The sequence below is a fragment of the Apteryx mantelli genome, chromosome 13 (genome assembly GCF_036417845.1).
Source record: "Apteryx mantelli isolate bAptMan1 chromosome 13, bAptMan1.hap1, whole genome shotgun sequence".
Classification (NCBI taxonomy): Eukaryota; Metazoa; Chordata; class Aves; order Apterygiformes; family Apterygidae; genus Apteryx; species Apteryx mantelli.
In genome coordinates, this window is record NC_089990.1 from 740,904 (window position 1) to 764,095 (window position 23,192).

Consider the following 23,192-nt stretch of genomic DNA (forward strand, 5'->3'; position numbering starts at 1 on the left):
CCGGAACACGCCGTGGGTCGCACCGCTTCCCGTGTTGCCCCTTCCCGGCGGGAGGAGGAGGAGGAGGAGGATGCACGGCGCGGTGCTGGTGGGCGCGCTGCCGCTGGGGCCGCGGCCGCTGGCCGGCCGGCAGACCTGCCCAGGTAGGACATGCCTCGGTCCGCGCGGCACGGCCCCGCCAGCGCGCTCCCGGCCACGGCTGAGCGTGGGGTGGGACAACTCCAGGGTTCGCCAGCAATTAAAAGGGAAATCTCTATTTCCCTGGGGTTCAGCGCCGGATGAGCAAACACCTTACCCTCATACTGAGCAGAAGGAGATGCGTGAATAATTTTGCTATTACCTTTTTCCCCCTTTGGGTTAATAGCTAACAGCTTAAGATGCGCAGTGCCAAGCTCTGTATGTACGGCTAACAGAAAGCTTTTCTGTCTGAAGGGGTTTATTTTGTGAACCAGGAAGTAAGCCCTGGCCGTTTCAGCAAAATCGCTGTACCATGACCGTTGGGCACGTTGTGGACTGAACTTAAAAGCTTGCATTTGTCGGAGCCCACTGGCGAGGAAGCAAAATGTAAGACAGAGTTTTTGCATATGCACATTTCTGTGCGTAATGGTCTGAGAGAGCAGGCGCGCACCGAAGCCGTCCACCGCCTCCGGGCTGGCGGAAGGGTGATCCGTCTCCCTGTGCCTTTTCGTCGGTGCAGAAAGCGGCTGCCAGTCGCTGCCGGCATCGTCTGCTGCCGCTCGTTCTCGAGTGCGTCCCCCGTGCGAGGTGCTGGGCCGGGAGAGCAGCCTGACTGCCGCGTCTCGGATGCCCCGAACCCCCCGGTCCCAGTCCCGGTCCCGGTCTCGGCCGGGGGTTCGGTCTGGCCCCGGGGCATCCTTTGCGGCTCGGGCAGTGGCTGTGCTGTGAGCGCGGGTCCCAGCCTGCCTCGCACGTGCGCATGATGCCGACGGGCTCCGGAGCATCCCGGCGTTGTCGCGAGATGGGAATCCTGCAGGGAGCCCGGGAGGGAACGGGCAGGGGGAGCTGGGGCTCGGCTCACCACCCTCCGTGCTGGCGCGCGGGAAGCAGAGCATCCGCTGCCGTCGGCGCGTGCCCCTGAAGAGGACAAGCGGAGGGAACGCGGCCTCAGCACCCCTGTCCCCGGCACAAAAATAACCCCGAGTAACCCGGTTGCAGCTGAAGTCGTGGATTACTCATCCTTCTCGATAAACTGTTGAAGGGGAGGAAGGTGCTCGTGTTCGGTGGGGTTTTGTGTGGTCTCTGCTTCTGAGGCTTTTCTAAGTGTCCTTAACGCTGCTAATGAGCCGGGGGAGAGGGAGCAGGAAGAGGTGCTGATGAGAACGGTGTTAAAAGGCTCCAGCGAGGAGTCACGTGTCGCGGGTGACGCGCTCCGGCCCCGTTACGTTTCCTGGCCTTGGGGGCGGTGTAACGATCGGCTTTTAGCGGGGACAGTTCTGAGAAGTTCAGGTGCACGGTGGTTTTTCAGCCCTCCGGTGTAGCCGTGCGCGCGCGCGGGGTGGGAGAGGGGCTCGCGATGACGCCGAGCCTTCTGATGGCTCCCGCGTGGCACCTCGGCTGCCGGCTGCGGCGTGGTTTTGCAGGTGGAGGTCGGTAGCGTCAGCCCAAAGACAGGGGCACGTCAGGCTGGAGGTCAGCGGGGAGGAGAGGAGCGGTAGGACCTTCTGTGGGCGCCGCGGTCACCTGGAGTGCGGAGAACATAGCGTGTCCTTGGAGCTTGGAGGGCGACGGTGAAGCAAGAAACGGTGCCGACATGATATATAACTACTGCACAGCCAAAAGATTGGCCGCTTTTTCCGATGCTAATGTCTTAAGATGTTGTGGATGTGTGTGCAGGAGGTGTGGGGTTGTTAAATCAGTGCACCAAAGGTGAATCTCCTGTCAAAATGCTTACATTAAGTTGTTAGATTAAACCTTGTCCTTTTAATGGTCCTCTGATGGGCTCAGAAGGGATATTCCTTGAAGAATGCAGAAGGCAAACACTTTCAGGATAATAAATGCAGGTTAAATTGGGTATGGACTGACTTCCCGTTTAGTCTGCTTCTACAGAATCTGTAATGTGTGCAGCTCTGTGAATTGGTGAGACTAGTTTTCATTTGGAACGGTATGAAGAACATCGGATAAATCCCGATCCAGTAAACGTGTTTAGACTTGACAAGAAAACAAATGAGTCAAGAAGGAAAGTTCATTCTTGGCATGTCTAGAGAACGAGGCGGTAAAGAAAATAAGAAGAAATCTGGATAAATATTACCTCTGACAGCTGCTCTCCTGCCTCTGAAATGTGCTTGTAAAGAGGTGTAGTGACATAATTATCAACAGGGAGAACAGCCCGAGAGAAGTGGTGCCATATGTTAGCAAAGCGTTAGTGAATATACCTCTATTTCGGTGACTGTACCTCTATTTTGGTGAATATACCTCTATTTCAGGTAGCCAGCTCTCATACGAAGCATATATATCTGGCAATGAACCACTTCCATAGCATGAAGAATGGTGTCGTTTTTCCAAAAGATACCGACTCCCGACATACTTTTCTGCTGGGAGCGAGCTGGGGAGTCCGCTTTTTGTCTTGCGTTGGTTTTTGACCAGGAGGCAGCTCCACCTTTCTAGAACCGTGCGGGAGATGTCAGTGCTTCGGGCTGGAGAGGCAGCCGACCTCTTAATGTGGAGGAGCGATGCCGTCCTTCACCCCGCGTGCGAGCGGGTGGGCAGCTGGCAGCGCCGGCCCCTGACGTGGCTCCCGCAGGTCTCCGTCCCCAGTCAGATGAGGAGGAGGAGGAGGAGGAGGAGGAGTGGTTGTGACAGTAAGGCTTTCTCTTTCCTGGCCTCCAGTGCCTGGAAGCTGCTTTAACAGCTCTCACCATCAGGTTCCCAGCTGAGGAAAAGCCGTGTTTGAATTACATGCCTTGGCTTTCAGCCTCCAAGCTGAGGGTTGCAGAGCTGTGACAGCTGAAAGGTGTTTTTTGGAAAGACACCACAAAGCTAACATAGAAATATGAACTGCAGCAGTGCCATTGACTTTGGTAAGAGCTTGCTGGATGTTGAGTGATGCTGAGAAAACATGAGCCCATTTCTACTTGTAAGTCTGGTCTGATTTGTATCCACCATCCATGTGCCATTTCTTCTGATTTTTCTAGGTAAACAGAAGTATCTTTGTGCCAGCCGGAACGACTGCACCATTGACAAGTTCAGAAGGAAAAACTGCCCTTCCTGTCGCCTGCGAAAATGCTACGAAGCAGGAATGACTCTTGGAGGTAGCGTATGAACAGCATCTTCTGCTTCCTTGCGACGTTCTTGGGCAGCCAGGGCTAATCGTGCTGATAATTAATGTACTTGGCATATTAATAGTAAATGTCTGAGTAAATGAGGCTGATAGAGCATAATGAGCTTCAGGAAAGCTTTGCAAGTTTCGATTGCCAGAACTGTGAATTTCATTAAACTTCTGTTTGCATTTCGGGAAAAATTCCCTTCCTTAATGTAAAACCTTGTTAATCAGGAAAATTGTATCAACAGCCAGTTAAGCTGGATTCTTACTCATACCAAAGTCACTTTGAACAGCTCACTCGCATTTTAAGATGATTTTTCAGTGGCAGAATTAGGCAAAGGGGCATTTTTCTTCATAAAAGTATGGCTCCAGTATTTTTCTTCTCTAAATGGATGTTGCTTCTGTACCAGTAGTAAAACTCCTTGCTATAATGTGGCTCTTCTCCAGAAATAAAAAGCTAGAAAATATGTAGCTATATCAAAACCTGAAAGAATGTCCACTTCCAAAATCTGAGGTTTTGTTTGAAATCTAAAAGCTACAATCCAGATTATGCAAAACTATTCTCATCTTCCTACAAGCAGGTGTATTTTACTGACCGAAACCTCTGAATTTCCATATAAAAGCTTTGACATTCTCTGCACCTGCCTTTCTTTCTGTCTACCTCAAAACTTTACAAAATTTTAAAATATAGTTATTTTCAAGTACCTTTGGGTGACTCATCTGCAAATTTAGTTTATTTGATATGGGAGTGAGGAAGAAAATACACTGAAAAACTGGCTTGGTGGAGCTGGACTGTGATGGAAAGGCCTCTGGCAGCAAAGTGCTAACTATGTTATATGGAAAACGAAAGCCGCTGGTAACATCAGGGACAGCACAGAGGGAGGCGGAGGAGTCTTCGCTTCGCTAGTTAGATATGCAAGCGTTTTAATTTAAACGCTTGTACCGCTGCCGAGATGCGTAATGCCTTAGAGAGCCATTAGGGTGCTGTGAGTAGTCTTGAGGAGCTTGCTGCTGGAAAGGTTCTGCTTTATGGCTCATCGAGGAGCAATGACTTTGGTTTTATTTTCCCCCCGAACAATTCTTACTGCTCGGGTCCCAACAAGCACTCATGCTTAGCAGAGCAGGAACCAGCCTGCTCACGTCTGCCTTTACAGCAGCAGGTAGTAAATCTGAAGGAACGGTGGTAACCCGGCTCCGAGAAGGAGGGGAAATGCAGAGGTGCAGCTTCTCTCGCTTCCTCCTGATCAGCAGTAGAAAAACCAAATTCGTTAAACAACGGAGCATCGGTGCATGGGTGTGAGGGGGGGGGGGCAAGTGGTCCAGAAGCTGAAATGGTCTGTTCTGCTCCGCGAGATCCAAGGATGCCACGGGAAACCTCAAAGAGCTCGTTCAGAGGCTCAATGCAGGAACACGAGAAGCGTTGCTCACCTTTTCATTTTTCATTCAAAGCCCAGTTCTGCTTTGAAAGGTACTGTAAAAGTGGGGTAGAGTTTGTTCTGTTTTGGCTCTTTGTGCCTGCGAGTCCCGCAGGGGATGTTCCTGGCCGCGTGTGGCCGGCAGGGGAGGTTCGCGGGGGCCCAGGGCTGCTCCCCCAGCTCGCCCCAGCTCTCCTTCCCACCAAACTGAGCCGCGGTGTTCACGAGACGAAAGCTAAAGCAAACCACTGAGCACTTGCTTTAATCAGCAAAGCTGGCAAATGTGACCGAACACATACAAGGAAGCAGATGGATGAAGTTAAAATACCATGTTTAGACAGTTTTCGGAGCGGAAGAGATTCTTGTCAACCCCGATGGCTTGTAGCGTTGCACAGTCAGTCCATGGGTGCTGCTGTACGTGGCCTCGCTGCTGCGAAAGCTTCTGCCCTCCTTCCCCCCAGTCCCCATCCCGTCACGTGTGAGCTTTGTGGCAGCTGACGGGGGAATCGCTGTAGCGTTTTGTAAGTGGTGTGCAGTGCTTGTGCAAAGGCACGTCTGGATTTCTGAGCACTAGGAAAGTGTCCAGTGAGGTGACGAAGCAGCCAGTTTGCTTGCTAATATTATCAAATGAGTATCTCTCCATCTCATTTCTCCAGTATCTTGTTCACTGCTCCTGCCATCTAGTCCTGTGTCATCCAGCCCAGTCGGGAATGAGCGTGAGGAAAGGAGGCTCTTTTCTTGGAGACATCCTGGCTGTTGGAGTCTTCCTGCCTGAATGCATTCGTTCTTACTGGAGTTCATGATGAAACTTGGTTTTTTTGTTTGCTTGTTTGTTTGTTTTTTATGGTACCTGATGATGTTCTGTAGCCCTGGGTCTCCTGGTCATCGGCATTAGGAAAGTAAGGAGACTCCTTCAGGAATGCCTCAACGCTTCCTTTGTCAGCCTCACAGGGTCACTATAGGAACACTGTAATTGCATTGCCTATATGATTCCTGGACTTCTTTGTGCCAGGAAGGACAGAGATGAGGAATCAAACCTAGCTCTCCGGTCCTCAACCATCAGAAGGGCTCTTTGTAATGCTATCCAAAACAAGCATGCCCTTATTTTTTGTGGTGAAGTTTCCTTAAATAAAAGCAGACATCCATCAATGCAACCCTTCTGTAGGACACACTGACAAAATTAATGCTAATACTGATTCCACCCCCTCTCCTTTTTTTTTCTTAAGCTCTTTGGGTCACCCTGACCCGTTCTGCCTGGTCTGTTTTGCATTTGTTTTTAATGTTGGTTTAAAAGTAATTGTTAAAAACATGCATGCTATGAGTTTGTCCACAGCTATTTCTCCCACAGTAGAAAGGCACAGCGTTTGAAAACTCTTCCAGGCTCAGACAGTTGGTCTTAACTGCTTGTTAATTACCAGTCACTTGGAGGTATAATAGAGCCGACTGTGACCAGCAAACCTGCAGCTCTGGGTATTTTTTATGGTAGGAGGAGGCGACATACTGAATGCCTTATTTAGGAGACTCTGCTTTGGCACAGAATGGCAATATTTCGAAGCACTTCATTATTGATTGAGATCACTCTGACCTGAAAGCTGAAATCCATTAAACAGAATCTTCTCTCCTGATCAACACTGTAAAGCCAAAGAGAGGAAAAACATTTAAAAAAGTGATAATGCTGGTTTCCTTTACTCGCTTCTGCTAGTGCTTCTTCCTCCCTGCCCTGCAGTACCTCTTCATGTTACAAATTTAGATATCTGCACAGTTCCACTGGTTCGTTTCAATCCAGACGTGCGTTAACCGTGTCCGTTATGCGCATACGCATCCAGCCATCGTTATCCTGTTCCAGTCTGGACCATACACATCACCCAGTCAGTGCGCACCAGTACTGAACTGCACAGCTCCGAATTTAAGGCAGCTCCTGTTCGTTTGCTGCCAGTGCATTTTATTCTTGGCATGCAGGGACCCGTACGCTATTCCAGTTCTGCAGACTACGCGTATGTCTGCCAACGGCCTGAATTCCCAGCTGTCTGTGTTGTTGGACTTTGCTCCTCAGCCAACAGCTTTGTCTGTGAATCTTCTGCCTAATTGCAACACTCTGTGCGGTTCATGTCCAGATTCTCCTGCGAGCAAAAACTCCCAAACATGCAAGATTCAGTTCATTTTGTTGATTATCAGGCTAGAAGACTATTGCAACAACTGTTTAGATCCCCTGGAAGCCCAAGACGCCACCTAGGTTAAGTTCTTTACTTCCTTGATCCAAAGTGTATTTTCTAGTCTTTATTATTATGACTTTTCCAGTTTGCCAACATCTCCCTTGTAGTGTGAGTGTCCAGTCACAGCTTTCCACTGTCAGCAGCATCAGTGCTTAAAAGCAGAGGTAAGACACTCTTCAGCTCAATATTTTCCTCCTTTATGTGACTGGGGATCGTATTAGTCCTACAGCCTCTGAATCATACTGCCAGCCTGGGCTTTTGTGTTTACCCATCAACTTTTTTTGTGAATTCAGGCTCCCGAGGATGGAGTTCATTGCTCCTTGAATATGGCTCACGTTTTTAGTTGCTGGATGTGTCTGTTTACAGTGAAATGCAATTCATTTGAGTAGACTGAGCTTAGCAGCAGACCCTGATCAGTCCGATCAGTGACCAGCCCTTTTCATTCATTACTGTATTCCCATTTTAGCATTGTCCTACAGACTTCATTAGTAGAAATATTTAATTTTCCTTTTGAATGAATAGAAATGTTCATTAGCAGAGGGCTGAGAACAGCCCTCATAAGAACCAAACCTCTTTGATAATGTTCCAGCATTTATAGCTATGTTTTGAGATATATCTGCCAGGTGATATAAAATCATTTCAGCAGTAGCATGTTCATTTTATATCATTCTGTTTTTTTGATTCATGCAAACCAAATTGAGTCAGATGTCTTAAACAGTTCTACTATACCAGCACTGTTATTTTTTATCAATTAAAATTATCGTGCCAAAAAAACTGGTAGCTTGACAAGATCTGTTTTCAGCAAGCCAAATGTTGATTGATGTTAATAAATAATTTGAAGAGCAGAATATAAGTCAAGTCCTGTTTCAGCTTTTCAGTCATTTTGCCTGAAGCTGAAATCAGACTGACATGCCTACAGTTGACAAGGGTTCTTTGTAATTTCTAATACAAAAGTAGTTTTATTCCAGTTCCCCAGAACTTCTCAGAGTTCCCAGAGTTGTTAAAAATCACTATTAGTAGCCCAGAGCATTCCTTGACCAATTCTTCAGAAACTCCTGGCTGAAAGTCGTCCAGGTTAAGCTGCTTAAAATGTGTGTAACTTCTACAATTGCTCTATAATGTACTCGCTAATGGCTTTTGCAGTGCTGAGTATTTTACCATGATATCAAAGCATATTACATCATCTGGGCTTTTTCCAAATAGAAAAAAATACCTTCTAAACCAAAAATAAAATAGAATTTCAGATGTGCTGCATGTGCGACTTGTCAGTACCGTGCATTTAACACTATTATGAGGCTTCCTGAATGATTTTTTCTCTAGTAACAGCAAAAGCAGATTCATTTTTTGTTGTTTTCAGTTGCACCTGCTGGGGTTCATCCCACCGTAGTTCAGACATCTGCAGTCTAGACCTCTGCCTGGCTTAACTCGTCCTAGAATAAAAGTGTAATGGATGTCTCATTTAAGAGGAGATTCATTGCAAGTATCTGTTTCTGTCCACTGTTATCAAGGGAGTCTTGCTAATGAGCATTGCAGATTTGTAAAATTAGAAGAGATGAATCCCACACTGCGTGTCTGTGATGGTGTCAGAGTATTTCAGAGATATGTAGAAAGAAACAGCTCCTTCTTATGTTGACGTGTTAAGTCTTGGTTCCAGGTATTTTTGTTCCCCATCAAATGCTGAGCAGTGGCTGCCATCAAAAGGGCTTTTGCAGAGGTGAAGCAAAATTAAGACAGAAGTACTTGTCTTTGCTATGGGAGAATTGTTGTCTTTGAAACTGCGTTTGTTAGAAGATTGAAATATCTATCTGGATTCCAATATTTTTAAACTTAAAATAAACGTGAAGTAAGATTCCAGTAAGGCCAGGCGGGCCATTTCAGCAGTTGAATTTCAGGATAGATTAAGTACAACAGTTTTACAACCTAGAGAAATCCTCCTAAAAGCTATAGATTTTTATACTGAATATAATCTAATCTTCACCTGTGAAGCTTTTCTCCAACTAATAAATCAGTATTTCAATGATCTGTGGAACAACTGCTCCTGTAAAACACAAACATAAAGATCCTCTGAAAAGAATAGTTGCTGTCTAGCTTCACTGCTTTCTGACACCTGGTGCTTTGGTTTATGACTATAATCTCATGCGAGCCCTTTTTTCTTGCTTCGTGGAATCTCTTTTAGCACTAGATAGTTCAATTAAAAACATTATAACATTTAAGCCAAGCTATATATTTGTTTTATACAGTGTAGGTATGACTTCATTTGTACATAGGACTTTATTGGCACTGATTATTCATCCTTGGAAGTTACAGTTTGGTTTTTATTTCGTGTTTTAAGCCTGCGAGCTCTTATTTCCTACCAGCACGCCTGTCATTAAAAGTCGAGTGCCAAATACAACTATAAGAGATGGCTTTCACCTCATATGGAGTTAGCCCTGATGCCTCCTTCCTTGATTAGCGGTAGGTTTTTTAGAAGCGAGGAATCAGCGTATCGCACTTGTGTCTTTTCTTGTTGCTTGTCCAAAACAAAGAAGAAACGCAGCTTCCAGGGCACAGCTGTGCCATGCCTTTCCCAGGAGATCTCGCTGCCGGACGGGAATCTCAAGGTTACGAAGGAGAGCACCGTGGTTTGCCAAAGCCCGGTGATGGATGTGCTATCTGAGATTTTTAGAGGAGTGAGAGAGGAGAGGCTCTTGTTTTCTCTTTGGCCTGTGACCCACACAAATAATTGCTGAAGCATGTCTCACTGCATATGGCCTTGTTTTCCTGTTGCTCTTTTGTTTTTATTACTGTTTTCTCCTCCTTTTTTTTATAGAGCAGCCTGCCTTAATTACACTTACAGTAGATCATCCAAAGTACATTACTTCAAGAGCAGTGTTTTGAATTGATTTACAAAGCTGCACTTTAGCTTGACATTTTTATGTTTCACTGCTTATTTTTCTAATTACAGCTGAAAGGAAATTTCAGATAAGTATCATGTAATGTAGGAGCCAAAACCCCAAGGACAATGGGTTTGATGTTATATTCTTTGCTTGAATTAAGCAATCAGCTTTTTTCTCTAATTAATTAGGGGTTTTTTGGAGCCTGTTAAGGATGAAAGCAGTTACTATCTACTATAGCCTGCCAACCTGTGTTGTGCTGAACACTGTCATGTAGGATCAAATTAGGTAATCACTAACTCTCGAAGAACTTTGTAATCGTGCATCTGAAGCTCCTGGTCTGTTTTGTTTGCCAACTAGCATTCGTAATTAAGAAACAGGTGCACCCCCAGGAGAGACTCTTCCTTATGGCGACGTGGGCACATTCGTTTGCTCTCTGCAGTCTGAACCCCTCAAGTCCTCTGCCCTAAAGCTCCTTTGGGAGCTGGCCAATGGACCAAGACCACCACTTCTTGCGTCTTCTCTTTTTTCATGGGTTGACTGGGAAGATACCAGGAAAAGAGCCATGGAAGCACCTACCAACCTTTTAAATATAGTTTCTGTAATATATTTGTAGAGTAGTAATGAAGTTGGACGTGCCTGGTTACACAGCAGTAGGTGTGGTAGGAATCCTGTGCAGAGAGAAGGCCACTACTCAGATAGGAGCTTCCTCTTGGGTGCATTTTCCTGCTCTTACAGTGAATTCGTGAGGTCAAAAGCATTTCCATGCGGACAGTGCCCTGGTCTCACAGAAGTGAGGACAGGGTACCCGTCCCATCTGCCCGAAGTCTGGTGTGGAGTGGAACTATCCAGCTGACAACATTCAAGTGTAGTGAGGTTTTCTGCAGAATGTGATCAGATGCTGAGTTTACTTGCTTGTGCTGCTTTCCTTTTTGAGTGCATGTGAGCAGTTATCTGAATCACTTTACCTCTCCTCTGTTTTTCCCAGTCCCTCCTCTCCATTTATAACTGAGTTGCACATAACTGCAGCCAGTCACTGTTGAGGATGTAAATGATGCTTGTTTTTTTCCATATAAGATTAATGAACAACTGAATATCCCTGCATAGTATATACTCCCTTTTGTCCTTAGGTGATGTCTATGTGTACTGAGTAAGTAGCTGCTGTTCTTCATCAGTTTTGCTTTCATTGTAAATGTAAGTGATGGAGCTGGAAGCCAAGAACACTCAAGCTTAATTTTTAAATGTCATGCTAAGATGTGTCTTTTTTCACAGCCCGCAAGCTTAAGAAACTGGGCAACCTGAAGATACAAGATGATCCTGAGGCAGGCAGCTCATCCAGCCCTGCAGAGGAGCAAGCCCCCAAGATGGTGATGACACGTATCGATGGGTACGAGTGCCAGCCCATCTTCCTCAACGTCCTGGAAGCCATCGAGCCCGGTGTGGTGTGCGCTGGCCATGACAACAGCCAGCCTGACTCCTTCTCCAACCTGCTGACCAGTCTGAATGAGCTCGGGGAGAGGCAGCTGGTCTACGTGGTAAAATGGGCAAAAGCCTTGCCAGGTGAGGAAGAGAATTAACAAATGCCCTCTCTTTCCTGTCGCATTCCTAAGAGCCCTCCTGCTGACATCCCTCGGGGTGGATTTCAAAGGGAGTGGTGTAATCTGTATCTCAAAATCACAACATTCCTTGGGGGAGCATTTTCACAAGGTGCCTGTCTGTGGGGTTTGTCTGTGACCGGACTGCAGCAGCATCAGAGTTGACTCCCGTTGGTGGCTGGCTCATGGGACGGGTGATTGAGGTGGACCAAGTCTATGCAGAAGCTTACGCTTTGGGCTTCTCTCCTGCTGATGACTCCTGGCTTGTGGCATCACATAGTCAGGCTGCTTTTTCCCCTCTGCCTGTAAATGGCTGTTGTTAATTAGAATTTCAGGGTCCTGATTTCTCTGCTTTCTTCTCTCTGCAGAGGTTTTGCTCTACTTCCAGCACTGTTTCAATTAAATCTGCAGAATTCCTGTCTAAACGAAAGATTGACACCATCATGTAACTCACGTGAGGAGTTATATGATGGTATTAATCTTTCCTCGTGGAGGAGAGGGTGAATTCTCTAGATGAATCAAAAGGGTGCTGTTTCATGAAGTGAAACTGAAATTTGGGAAACTGAGCTGCAAGTAGCTAAGGCTTGGGTTTGAGTTGCTACAAAGCTTAATTAGGCTATCTGGGCAACTCAGCAAAAGTTCCCATCCTTAAAATCTGAGGTCAATTAGTTCTTATACAGTTACTTTAAATATGTCTTGACAAAGGCATGTGAGTCTGTTTGTTATTAAATAGTTACATCTGTGTACCGTAACTGCAGTAAAAACACTTTCTTGAAATACTTCCAAAGGCATATGATGCATATGCCCCATTGCTTTGCATCCAATCAGAGCAGCAAAAACTGGCAAAATACCTCCATGGCACCTGCTCTTTCTACCTGCACAGCCCGAGAGGTTTTGGGGGGGTTCTTGCCTGTGCTAGAAATGGCAAGAATACTCCCTTTTGGCCGCTGTTTGACCTGAGACCTCTAACATGGCCTTTTCCAAATGGGCATTTATTCAAAGAAGCTAATTCCATCCTCGTTTCTTGACCTACTTTTTCATATTTCAGTTGATTTACTAATCCTTCTACAAACTTGTTTTCTTCTTTTCCCTCTCTTTTACCCCCATTTACTATATTCCCTTCCATCCATAATCTCTTCATCTTTTTCAGTGCTACTCATGTGCAGGGAGATGGGGTAAAGACTGTATGTATAACCTTACTAAATGTACACATCTGCAGTAGGTGCATTTCAGCTGCTACAACATTAGCATGTACTTTGCTGAAATCCACACCAGAGAATTATGAAGGTTTCATGTAGTATGCAAATTAACCGCTTTGTAAATGTGTTTCTGTGCATCGTGACCCATGCTATGCAATTAGCAATACAGAAATATTACTGCTGTAATTATCATTACTTGAGTGGTTGTTAGTTTGTGAAAGCTAATGCTCACCCAGGGTGTCACCCGCCCCCCTCCATCAGGTGCTCGTCCACGTACATGCTGATACCGGGGGTGCGCACGTGCCGCGGGAGCTTTTCCTTCCTTTCCTAGCTTTCTGATGTGCGCCGGCACTGCGCCGCCCTACCCGGCCCTGCGCAGCCTTCCCTTTGCCCTGTGCTGAGGGCGGAGAGGGGAGTTTGCACATCCCTCCTCGGTTCCTTGCAGACACTCTAAGCGCAATATCTTTCTCCTCTGCTGTTCTTGGCTTTTGGCCTCGTGGTTTTGTCTTTCCCTTTTGGGTTCCTCTTTCTTTGTAGAATTCCCCAGTAGATTTCCCCTTTTTATATCTATTTTAATTACCATTTCCTACATTTTTTGTTCTTTTTTAGAAGAGAGAGGGATGAGAGAAAAATTTTTTTTTCTTTTTTTTGCATAACTTTTCCTACAAGACTTAGGCTGAAGATCCTCTGTTTGGGAAACTCTTCTGACCTTTGTGGCTTTTTGTCTTTCTATACTCAAATTTTGAAATTTTGAAATTCCTATATTAGCTCTTTTATTTTCTCATCGAGAACCACTTCCCCTTTTCTCCTCCTCTAAAATTGTCTCTCCTGAGGTTTTGCAGTTGAAGTTGTCCTGGGCCAGACATGCCTGTGAGAAAAGAGTATATTAAATGTCTTTAGTATCTCCGAGAGTTTCTCTCCCCAGAAGAAGTATGATTAACCAGTCTTTCAGCTTCTGGAAAGGAAAAAGAAAAGAGGGAAAAAAACCAAAAATGATTTCTAAAGACATTATTCGGTTTCCTGGAAGTCACGACTTCACTGGGGCCACGCCGTGCCCCTCAGAATGCCGTTGCCCTCTCGGTAGGCGTAGGTGACTCCAAAGCCTTTCAGAGCGGCTGCTTGTGGCCTCTGGCAGCCCGGACTCCAGCTGCTGGGGCACCAGAGCAAGGAAGAGGAGGTCATCTGCCTCCACCTCCCAACCGGCGTGCCGCCATCGCCCTGGGAATGCTTTCTGGGTCCTTTCCTATAGTCCCGATATTGGCAACAAGCAGGCTTTCTGTCCTTCAGAGAGATGCTGTGTATCCTCTGCTGGATGACATCCGGGCTTTCAGCATCTAACGCACTCGGCTGCTCAGTCTCTCTGGACCCCGCTGACAGAGAGCTTGGGGTCTCGTGTGCTCTCTCCATCAGCCTCCACCGGCACCGCGGTCTCTAATGAACGAGGCAGTCTGGGTCTGACAGGTAGGTGTGTCAGACTCCAGCGTCGCTAGCAGTCCTGCTCTTGCAGCGATGTTATGAGATGCCGTCTTTCCCTTCTGAGAGTAAAATATCAATCTTCTCACTCGTTCAGTCTTCGCTAGTGGTTAATGTAGCCAGTGAAGAAGCTAAGGAACTTCAGGATTCACTTAGAGGGACTAACGATGCTGGTTAAGAAGGCATCCTCATTAACCAAGCTTTCAGTTTAGAGGCTCTGGCCTCTCATTGTGACTTTCAGTCCTACAGCCAGCTCAGGAAGTTTGCAGACATCCAGCTTTGTTAAGGTCCAGAACCTCGCTCTTGGGCATCCTGGGTATGGAAGAGGTGGTTTTCTCTTCTATGGCCACGTCAAGGCTGCAAGGTTCAGTGTTCCCACAGGATGTACGAGGTGCAGCAGAGGTCTTCCTCTTTGAGATGTTGAAATGCTCAGTATGGAAGGTCTTCCCAGTTTGGAGCTGCAGGACTCCACACAAACCTTTTCATTTTTGGAAATCTGCATTCACCTCTAGAAGAAGAAACCTGATTTTTAGTCCTGTATCTTGGATCAGAGAGCTTCCCAGGCCCTGGTTTCTGCGATCAAATCATAGCTGCAGAACTCATGGGTGAGGCGACCTGCTTCCACATGAAGATGCAGTACGTGTTGCACTTTTCTCATTGCACTTTACTGGGAGTGCATTTTTAAGAAAAGTAGAGTTCATCCTTTGACTCTGTCTGCTTCTTCCTCTCTCTTTGGTCACTGGCATACTAGTTTCCTCTGGCCTAAACTTTAAGTCTTGAATTATATGGAAGAAAAGGAAAAGATTGTATTCCATTTCTTTTCCAACTTCTACTCATTCTTGATATTTTCAAGAAATCCTTCCTTACTATTTTTGTACTTCACAAACCCATTGATCTTTGAATAGCAAAGGAGAGATACAAAATCCCCAAGGGCTTTTTTCTTGGCAGTCAAGCTGATCGTGCATTACAGGCTGATGGAATTTATTTATAATGTATTCAAAGTTGTGATACAGGAGTATGTTAGGATTGGAAAGTTTCCAACTGGAAATTGTTATCGGGGTATAAGTGGGAACATCCTCATGATAGATACGTTTCATTAAATACAATCTTTTTTAGTTTTGAGCATAGAGGTTATCATGCCCATTGCATTTCATAATCTGCCAGCTGACTAAATGAAATTGTAAGAATCAAGATCACACTAAGTGCAGTGGGACCTAGTTCAACTTCCAGCATCCCTGAGACTGCATCATGGGGATGATACAAAGCTACTTTCCTCACCGTGGCCCTATTCTTGATGAGGTGTCAGAGAAGACAGGGATCCTACTGTCTGTGTGCAAGGATATGACCAAAGGAGGAAACTGAGAAAAAAGTTTTCTACTACATGCCAAAAGCTGGTGATGAACTGTAGTCAGATCTTTTACTTTCCCAGAAACTTAGCGATTTGTGCAGAAGTACAGGTGTTCCAGGAGGCCTATTAGTTTAAATATACTTAAATGAGGAATAGCCCATTCTATTTCTTATATTCTTGAGTAAGAAAAGGTTCAGTTAGCTTGTGAAACCAGGGACAAATCATACTTTCCCTTCTGGCTTGCCTATGTGAGACATCAAGATTTCTTCAGAAAGGTCCTTTGAGACGCCACCAAACCTCACTAGGAAGCTGAGATAGTAAAACTGAGATAGTGCTAATGGGAAAGTGAAAGTGCTTTGAAAAATGTTTTTCTTCATAACAACCCCATCATCAGAGGCTTTTGCTCTTCTGTGCTAAAACTGATCTACAGCCTCCGCATCCCTCACGCTGCTGCGCTTGACACGTGCTGCAGGAATGGCCCCTGCAGCGTAACGGCGCTTGCACGCGGCTACGTGTGGCCGAAATACTGCACCCCGTCCAGCTGGGAGAGCGCTATGGAAATTATGCCATCCAGGCAAAATTAATTCTATTCTTTTTATGTTTGAATATTCACCCGCTCCCCGGAAAGTTAAAATACAGCCGCAGTCACCTCAGCAGGCCGGAGGACTAGGAAGGCTCGTGCAGGCGAGGTTTTCTTGGCTGGGCTGTCAGAGGTCTGCGTGGGAGCGGTGTGAGTCCGTCCCCATCGCCCCCGCTGTGTCTGCCAGAAATAAACAGCCGTGATGAGCGTGAGGAGGGACCTCCCTGCGTACGGACGTGCGCCGAGCCCGTGCAGCTCGCTGCCGGTGGGAACGCGAAGCGACCGGTGACTTCGCCGTGCCCGGAGCAGAGCGCAAGGGCAGTCTGCTTTCCCCAGCTTTCTCCTAGTATTTCTGTGACATGTGACAGCACTGGAGTTTAATAGTAATAACGACAAATCCACAGCTTGGTCACTGTCATGATATTTTCCGAGAAGGACCGCGTTGCTGTAGGGCACCCGCTGGCGTGGCGACGTAGTGGGCTAGCTTTTAAACCTCTTTGCTTAAATTTTTAAAATACTACCTGATAACCATAGTTCGATTGCTGTCTGCAATTTATTTAAATTGTAATTTGATTAATAAACTAGAAGTATTTTCAGCTCTGGGGTCTGCAGTTAGCTAGGCAGCCTGACACGCAGCAGGGTCAGGAGAAGGGTGACTGAGGTGAAAACCAAGCAGAGGGAAGCAGAATGGAAACAAGCTCAAATAACTGAATTTCGCTGTTTTAAATTGTTTTTGTCAGTACTAAAAGATTTTCTCGCAATCCATTGAGAGACCGGAGGCTTTTTTAAGGGGTAGGACTGCCAAGGACGCGCCGGGGGAGCACCGCAGTGCCCGGCAGCCGGAGTTCACGCGGCGCATGGGGATGGGACGGGATGGGATGGGCTGCGCTTTTTCAGTAAGAAGGTTTTAGTCATATCTAGAGGGTCAGAAATCAGAAGAGCCCCGAGAAATCTGCGCCAAGCAGGAGCGTTTCTGAACCGTGCCGCTCTCAGGAGCAGTATCGGCGCCTGGCTTGCGGAGAAGGTTTAATGCACGGCCCTTCGGCCCCTCTGCCGCTGAAGCACTGCCAGCCGAGATAGAGTCAAGTTGTGGTCTCCTCGGAAAGGAAAGACTAAATAACCACAGCTTTTCAGGAAAGCTGCTGCAGTACAGAATTGCAAAACCTGTTTAAATCCATAAAATGCATCCATTTCAGTGCAGGTAGAGGGAGTTCCCCTTGTTCCACATAGAGAAATTCAGACAAGAAGTTACAGCTAATTTAGATCAGCTGCCAAAAGTTTAGCTTTCAAACATGTTTGTATAAAAATCATTTTAAAAGGCAGCAAATGAGAAGTCTGCAGTCCATTCCTGAAGCTGCTAGGAAATCAGTCTATAAAAAAAAAAAATTGGATTGCGAGTATATGGGGAAAACCAGCTTGGGTCCGTCTGTCTGCTTCGCAGCAGACCGGTGGAAGGGACAGTGCAAGCTGCCGCTGCACTGTAAATAAGACAATATCAATGGAGATATTCCTGTAATTAGAGGTACTGCAAAAATCTCTGTGTACTTTGCATTTAAATTAGCGCTTTAAGGATATTTTGTTTACTTGGTTTTCTGCTTGAAATTTGCTACCTTATAGCGTGTGTAAGTCACACTTTAACTATAAGGATACAATTAACTGAGAATCTTTTTCCACTGTCTGGACAACAGAATTTCCAGAATACAAAAGGAGTATTCATTTATATTAGAAATGTTACTTTATGGTAACACATGAAGTTTTAAATTGCTGACCTCCTAGGAATATGTCATTCTGACAAAGAAAGCTGCACATCAAGAGAGAAGATAAAGAACCTGTTGATAAACTATGCTGCTTCAAAATTATTTGCAAGAAAATGGTTATGCTTTCAGCTTTTTCAAATCATCAGTAAATTTAATTTTAATTTTGCTATGAATTTTATCTGTAAAAATTATCATTTGGATCTGTTCAAACTATGCCAATACTAAAAGCTTAACTAGATATTATGGCATTAGATTTTTATTTGTTTTCTTTTACAGTGATTTTGGCCATAGAACACCTAAGATACCTGAAGGGGATAGGTTTCCTGGAGTGATAGGCATCTGCCTTTTGAAACCTTTTCTTTAAAGGCGTTTCAGATTGGAAACTGAAATCAGTGCTCTCTTTTAGAAATGTCAGCCACTGTGATTCTAGAACCTGTTTTTTGGACAAGCAGAAAGCAAACTTTAAGGCCTTTAACAGCAGGACTGTTGCCTTCAAATACCATTCTTAAAACATTGATAAAGTGTGCTCAAATATTTTTTTTTTTAGTGAACATAATTACAAGCTAATGAACAAGCGTACCAAAACCCTTTTCATATCAAAGATTAGGTGCAACTTTCAACAAATATGTTGAAAAGCTGATATTCAGTGTTCGAGGGAAACCCAGACTTAGTGTGTAGGTGAAAACTGAAACCTGCAGAGGCTTTTTTGATCGCTGATTTGCACACACACCACAGAGCTCCCTACATACACCCACGACTATAACCTCAGAATTGGGTTAAGGAGAATGAAGACGTTCTGCCATAGATGTTGATGTTTCAGAATGTTGCTTCCTATTGATGCTGAACCAAGCAAAGGAGAAAGATCATTTATAAGAAGTAGGAATTAAATTTCACTGAATTCACTGGACTTTGATTAAGGCCTTTGTAGTGCTCTAGAACAAACTGCTGGATTGATTAAAATTTGAAAGGTCACACTGTAAAACAGAGCGAGACTGTACATATGAGCTGGAAAACCTGAACGTGGACACCTCTGAAAAGAATAAAGTTACCGGCAGAGAAATGTTAACGTGAGAAGCGACAGCAACAGGCAGAATCAACCCAGCTCATCTCGCTGCCAACTGACGGTCCCAAGGAAGCTCTAGAGGTGCGTGGCAGGCCCAGAACAAGACGTCCCAAAATGTTTTGTCCAGGAAGAGTGGTGGATCCTGGCTTCCAGGAGCAGAAGTCTCTCGTAACGGTCTCCAGTTACTGTGACTCCACCAGACGTTTCCTGGTTGTTCCCTGGCCTGCAAGAAGCCAGCTGAGCTTCTGCAGGGTGCAGTCCGCCCTTTCGCGCGGGGTCTCGCCTGCTCGGAGAAGAGGCCTGTCCGCCAGCCGCCCTCCGAAGCAAGGGGCAGGAGCACCATCGCCTCCCTGCCCGGCAGCGCCTGCGGGAGCCGCTCGGCGCGCGCTCCTCGTGCGCTCCGTGGCTCGGCGGAAGAGCTCCTGCCTCTCTTTAGTCTCTCCCTGTAGAAGACCCAAATAAAACGAGACTACAGCCGCTTCTTGGCCGCGGGTCTGGCCTCTCCAGCTTCTTCCCTTCCCCTTGCATCAGAGGGGATCGCGCAGGTCCATCACCACCAGAAGTGACAGCAGAAGTGCAGCCAGGGCAGGCTTAAAAACCCCCTGTGAGCGGTACAGGTATGTTTTCTGTCTTTAATTCGCTTATAGAGTATAGGTTTCCTCTTTGGTGGTAGGATTTAAGGGCCTCACTCCCAAAATATAGGCAGGAGGGACACCTCGCATCTGCCTTCTTCCTCCCTCACCTGGTCCTGGCCTTTGCAATTAATTTCTGACCCTACGGCAGCTCTTGGGCCCAACGTATGATAGGGAATTTCTTGCATCTCTTCCGAAGACAAAGCGTCTGCTCTCATGAGTATGGCCATATTCACAGAATGCTCTTTTCTGTGCGGTTACGAGCTCCTTTCGCGGGGAACAGCTTTTGCCTGAAGACACTGGCATGTCTGTGTCCTCGCGGCGCCTGTCCATCGGGCGAACCCCGAATGCTGTGCCAGCATCTGGATTCGTCAGCCCTGAGTCTTCCTTTAGCGCTTCCTTCAAACTGCGGAGGAAGTCTTGATTGTTAGGCTTCAGTGTGACCTACTTTTTCGTGTTTACTCTTTGTTTTATAGAGCAAGGAAGAGAGCAGGCAAACAGCTGAAACGGGGGCATATCTCCTGTAATGACCTGCTACCCCACTGTAGACCTGCACCCTTCTCCTGGGCCGAGCTTCCACCCCTACAGGTTTTGGCTTAATACAGCAGCTTCTACTTCCCCTGCATCCCACTTTACTCCTCTTCGCCTTTGCTGCCGGTCTTACAGCCTGTGTATGCATGTGCGTATGTACGTACATGCGTATGTACCTATGCCAAACGGGCCAACTGCTGGAGTGCGCTTGGATGCAAGGTGCAAGAAGGAGTTTATCATGCGCCTTCTGGTGTAATAAATGCACAAGTCAAGCATGAAGGGCCAAAGGCATCTGTCACTGAGGTCGGTTCAAGGAAGGAAGCATATACTTCTCTGCTAGCTAAGATGTCCAAGGCAAAACCATGGACTTCACCAGCTTCTCTGGACAGCTCACCAGTTGTCTTTTAATTCCTTCTGAGGAGAAGATATGTTTTTCCTTCAATGAGCAATTTAAAAAGGGGACAAAAAAAATCTTGTGGACTTGAGGGAAAATAAGTGTAGAGCAGACTGATCAAATGTTTATCCTCATCACTCAAGTGCCAGTCTAGGAGCATTCCCAGCATCGTATATCACTTCCTTCTCGCTGTAAAGTTTCTGGTATGGGGGCAAATAGCATGGCTTCTTTTCAAGTATGTCAGGTTTTTCCTGTCTTTTTAGAAAGTCTAGGTAAGGAAAACAGTAGCAAGTACTGCGCAGGAAAAAATTCAAAAGACCAGTCATTTGTGAATAGCTTAAATTTTACTAGATAATGGATTCCTCTTTGACCGGATTTACTGGCTGAGTAACAAAGGATTTTTATTGCATGTAGTACTGTAATTAAATATGAAATTCTGACTTGGACAGGTGCTAGAAATGAGTGTGACTAACTTATGAAGCCTTTGAGTTATCCAAATGCCTAGTCTATAGTTGTGGCTGCCTGAAGGTTAATATATAGTCAATAGGTAGCTAAGAGTCCTTACAATGGAAAATTGCCTATACAAGTTCAGTAGGACATTGCACAGAAGGTTTTATTTTTTCAGTCCAGTGACATGAAAGCTGAAAGGAAAATGTACAAACTTAAAGTAATTTTAGTCAGCAATAAAACATGACTTGTGCTTGTTTTAAGTTGACAGCTGCCCAAGCACAAGACAGATGCTTGCCTCAATAACTAGTAATTATACACTGAAGGTGTTAAAATTGCTTTAACTTTTGATTGAAGTAGCACAGAATTTTCTTGTAAACCAGATTACATTTGGCTACTTACAAATATCCAGAAAAATTTCTTTAAGTACATTCACAAAGTACAATGTTTGAGGGCATGTTCGCATGTGGATTGTAAACATGCCTGTGATTTAACTGCGAACCGTCATCTGGAAATGAGTTTGAGTTGAATTGATATTTTTGTTTAGCTTGCAATTCAGCAGAGATTTTAATTATTCATTAGATAAATGTATTATGTATATGATAGACAATCCAAAGTTCACTTTGTGATAAGGCTTTGGGGCACTTATGGTGATGACTTTCAGCATTATACATTAAAACCCATTTACTTACTTTTGGTGAAGTCCTCAGCTGTTGACAAAAATGGAAATTTTTCAATTGATTTCATTGAGTGCCAGAATTTCACCCAAAGGAGATAATTGCTTAATGAAGACTTGCTTCTGCCTCTAGTGCCTGGAGAATTTGGTAGGGTGAATTGTATTGCAGTCTGGGGCTTCTGCTCCTGCTCAGCCGTTTCTTTGCATTAACGGAACAAAGCAAGCAAATTCTCTTCGGCTGTTTATTTCACTTGCTTCGACATACCGTCTCACACTGCGATTGTAAATGTTTTGGAGCAGAGATTTCAGGGTTTGCATTATGAGCACATAGCGTAAGGCACACAGTGCAGCAGTCAGTCCTGGCTTTGTAATTGGTGCCTGTTAGAAATGAATGGTGCTAAAATAAGAACTTGGTGCTGCCGGGAGCTGGAAATGCTCAGGAGCCTCAATTGCTCTGTTTCTCAGTGGCCTTTGGAAGTCGCTTAACCACATCCTGCTGTGTCTTTGTGTCTGTCCTGTAGCAGAATGAGGTTTGTTCATCTCACTGGGACTTGCAAAATCTTCGAAAACGATTTGTGAAATTCCTTGCGACTTTGGGGGAGGATATCACTTACTACAGCTTGTCACCCCTTTCCTTTAAAGCGCTTTGTGCCTTTTTCACCTGGCCTTTATCTCCTCCCTGTGTTTGGGGAATCCTCTCCCCCCCCTTGAAGTGCGGGTTTCTGATTTCCTCGTGGTGCACCGGGGCCCGGTGCTGATGGTGCAGGAGACTCAGCTGCGGCAGCCGGGGCAGCCGGGTGTCCGGGTGAGTCGCGGCTCGGCTGGGAGCGCTGCTGCGGTCGGTGCTGCGTGAACGCAGGCCTGGGAGCTGCGTGCTCCCGCCACGCGAGCTCGTAACGCTGCTCTGTCGCTCTGTTACAGGATTTCGCAACCTGCATGTGGACGACCAGATGTCTATAATCCAGTACTCTTGGATGGGTCTTATGGTTTTTGCCATGGGTTGGAGATCTTTCACCAACGTCAACTCCAGGATGCTTTACTTTGCTCCGGATTTGGTCTTCAACGAGTAAGTGCTACAAAACGACAGTCTAATGTTGTTTTGTCTGGGTCAGACTAGATGAGAAATGGAGAGCAAGACAAGGGAGCTATTTACAGGCCACTTGTGCGATGTGCAGCTTGAGTAATCTTGCTTTGAGAGCTGACCGAGAAAGCTGAAGAGGGTCCTGCTTTTTCCCCTCTAGCTGCTCTGCGGCAGTCTCCAGGAGCAATCCGGGGAGTTGCAATGCCTCTCCTGGACCTTCCCGCCCTTCCCTCAGCTTTGCCTTCAGTTCGACTCACATCCAGGCTGCAAAAAGCCCTGGTGCTGGCTGTAAAGAACCGGTGCACATAGACCTGCCTCTTTCTCCAGGGACTTGGTTTCCTGTTTTCAGCTTGGTTGGTCTGTTAGAGTGAGCAAATAGCGTGAACGAAAGCAAAGAGTTGGGGGAGAGGTGTTTTATCTAGCGGGGGCGATGAAACTGGATTCTGTTTCTGCAACTGGAAGTTAAAACCCAGGCAAAACAGGGTCCTGTTCCCAGCTGCACTGTTCGAGAAGCCCCAGTGGCAGCTCTTGCCCAGCACGAGCGCTCTGCCAGGGCACTCGGCTCCCCTCAGCTCCGTCCCCCCAAAGCGGCAGCGATATCGGGGCCTTTTTTTTTTTTTTTTTTTTTTTGCAGC

General features: G+C 46.0%; 1 protein-coding gene across 1 annotated transcript in view; it reads left to right on the forward strand.

The window, feature by feature from the left end:
• The window catches only part of AR (androgen receptor), a 59,652-nt gene that overhangs the window by 33,256 nt on the left and 3,204 nt on the right, over positions 1-23,192 (forward strand). Inside the window, exons 3-5 of the mRNA XM_067304482.1 lie at positions 3,153-3,269; positions 11,054-11,341; positions 22,398-22,542. Coding sequence (XP_067160583.1) covers positions 3,153-3,269; positions 11,054-11,341; positions 22,398-22,542 — 550 coding nt within the window. The remainder of the gene's footprint in view (positions 1-3,152; positions 3,270-11,053; positions 11,342-22,397; positions 22,543-23,192) is intronic.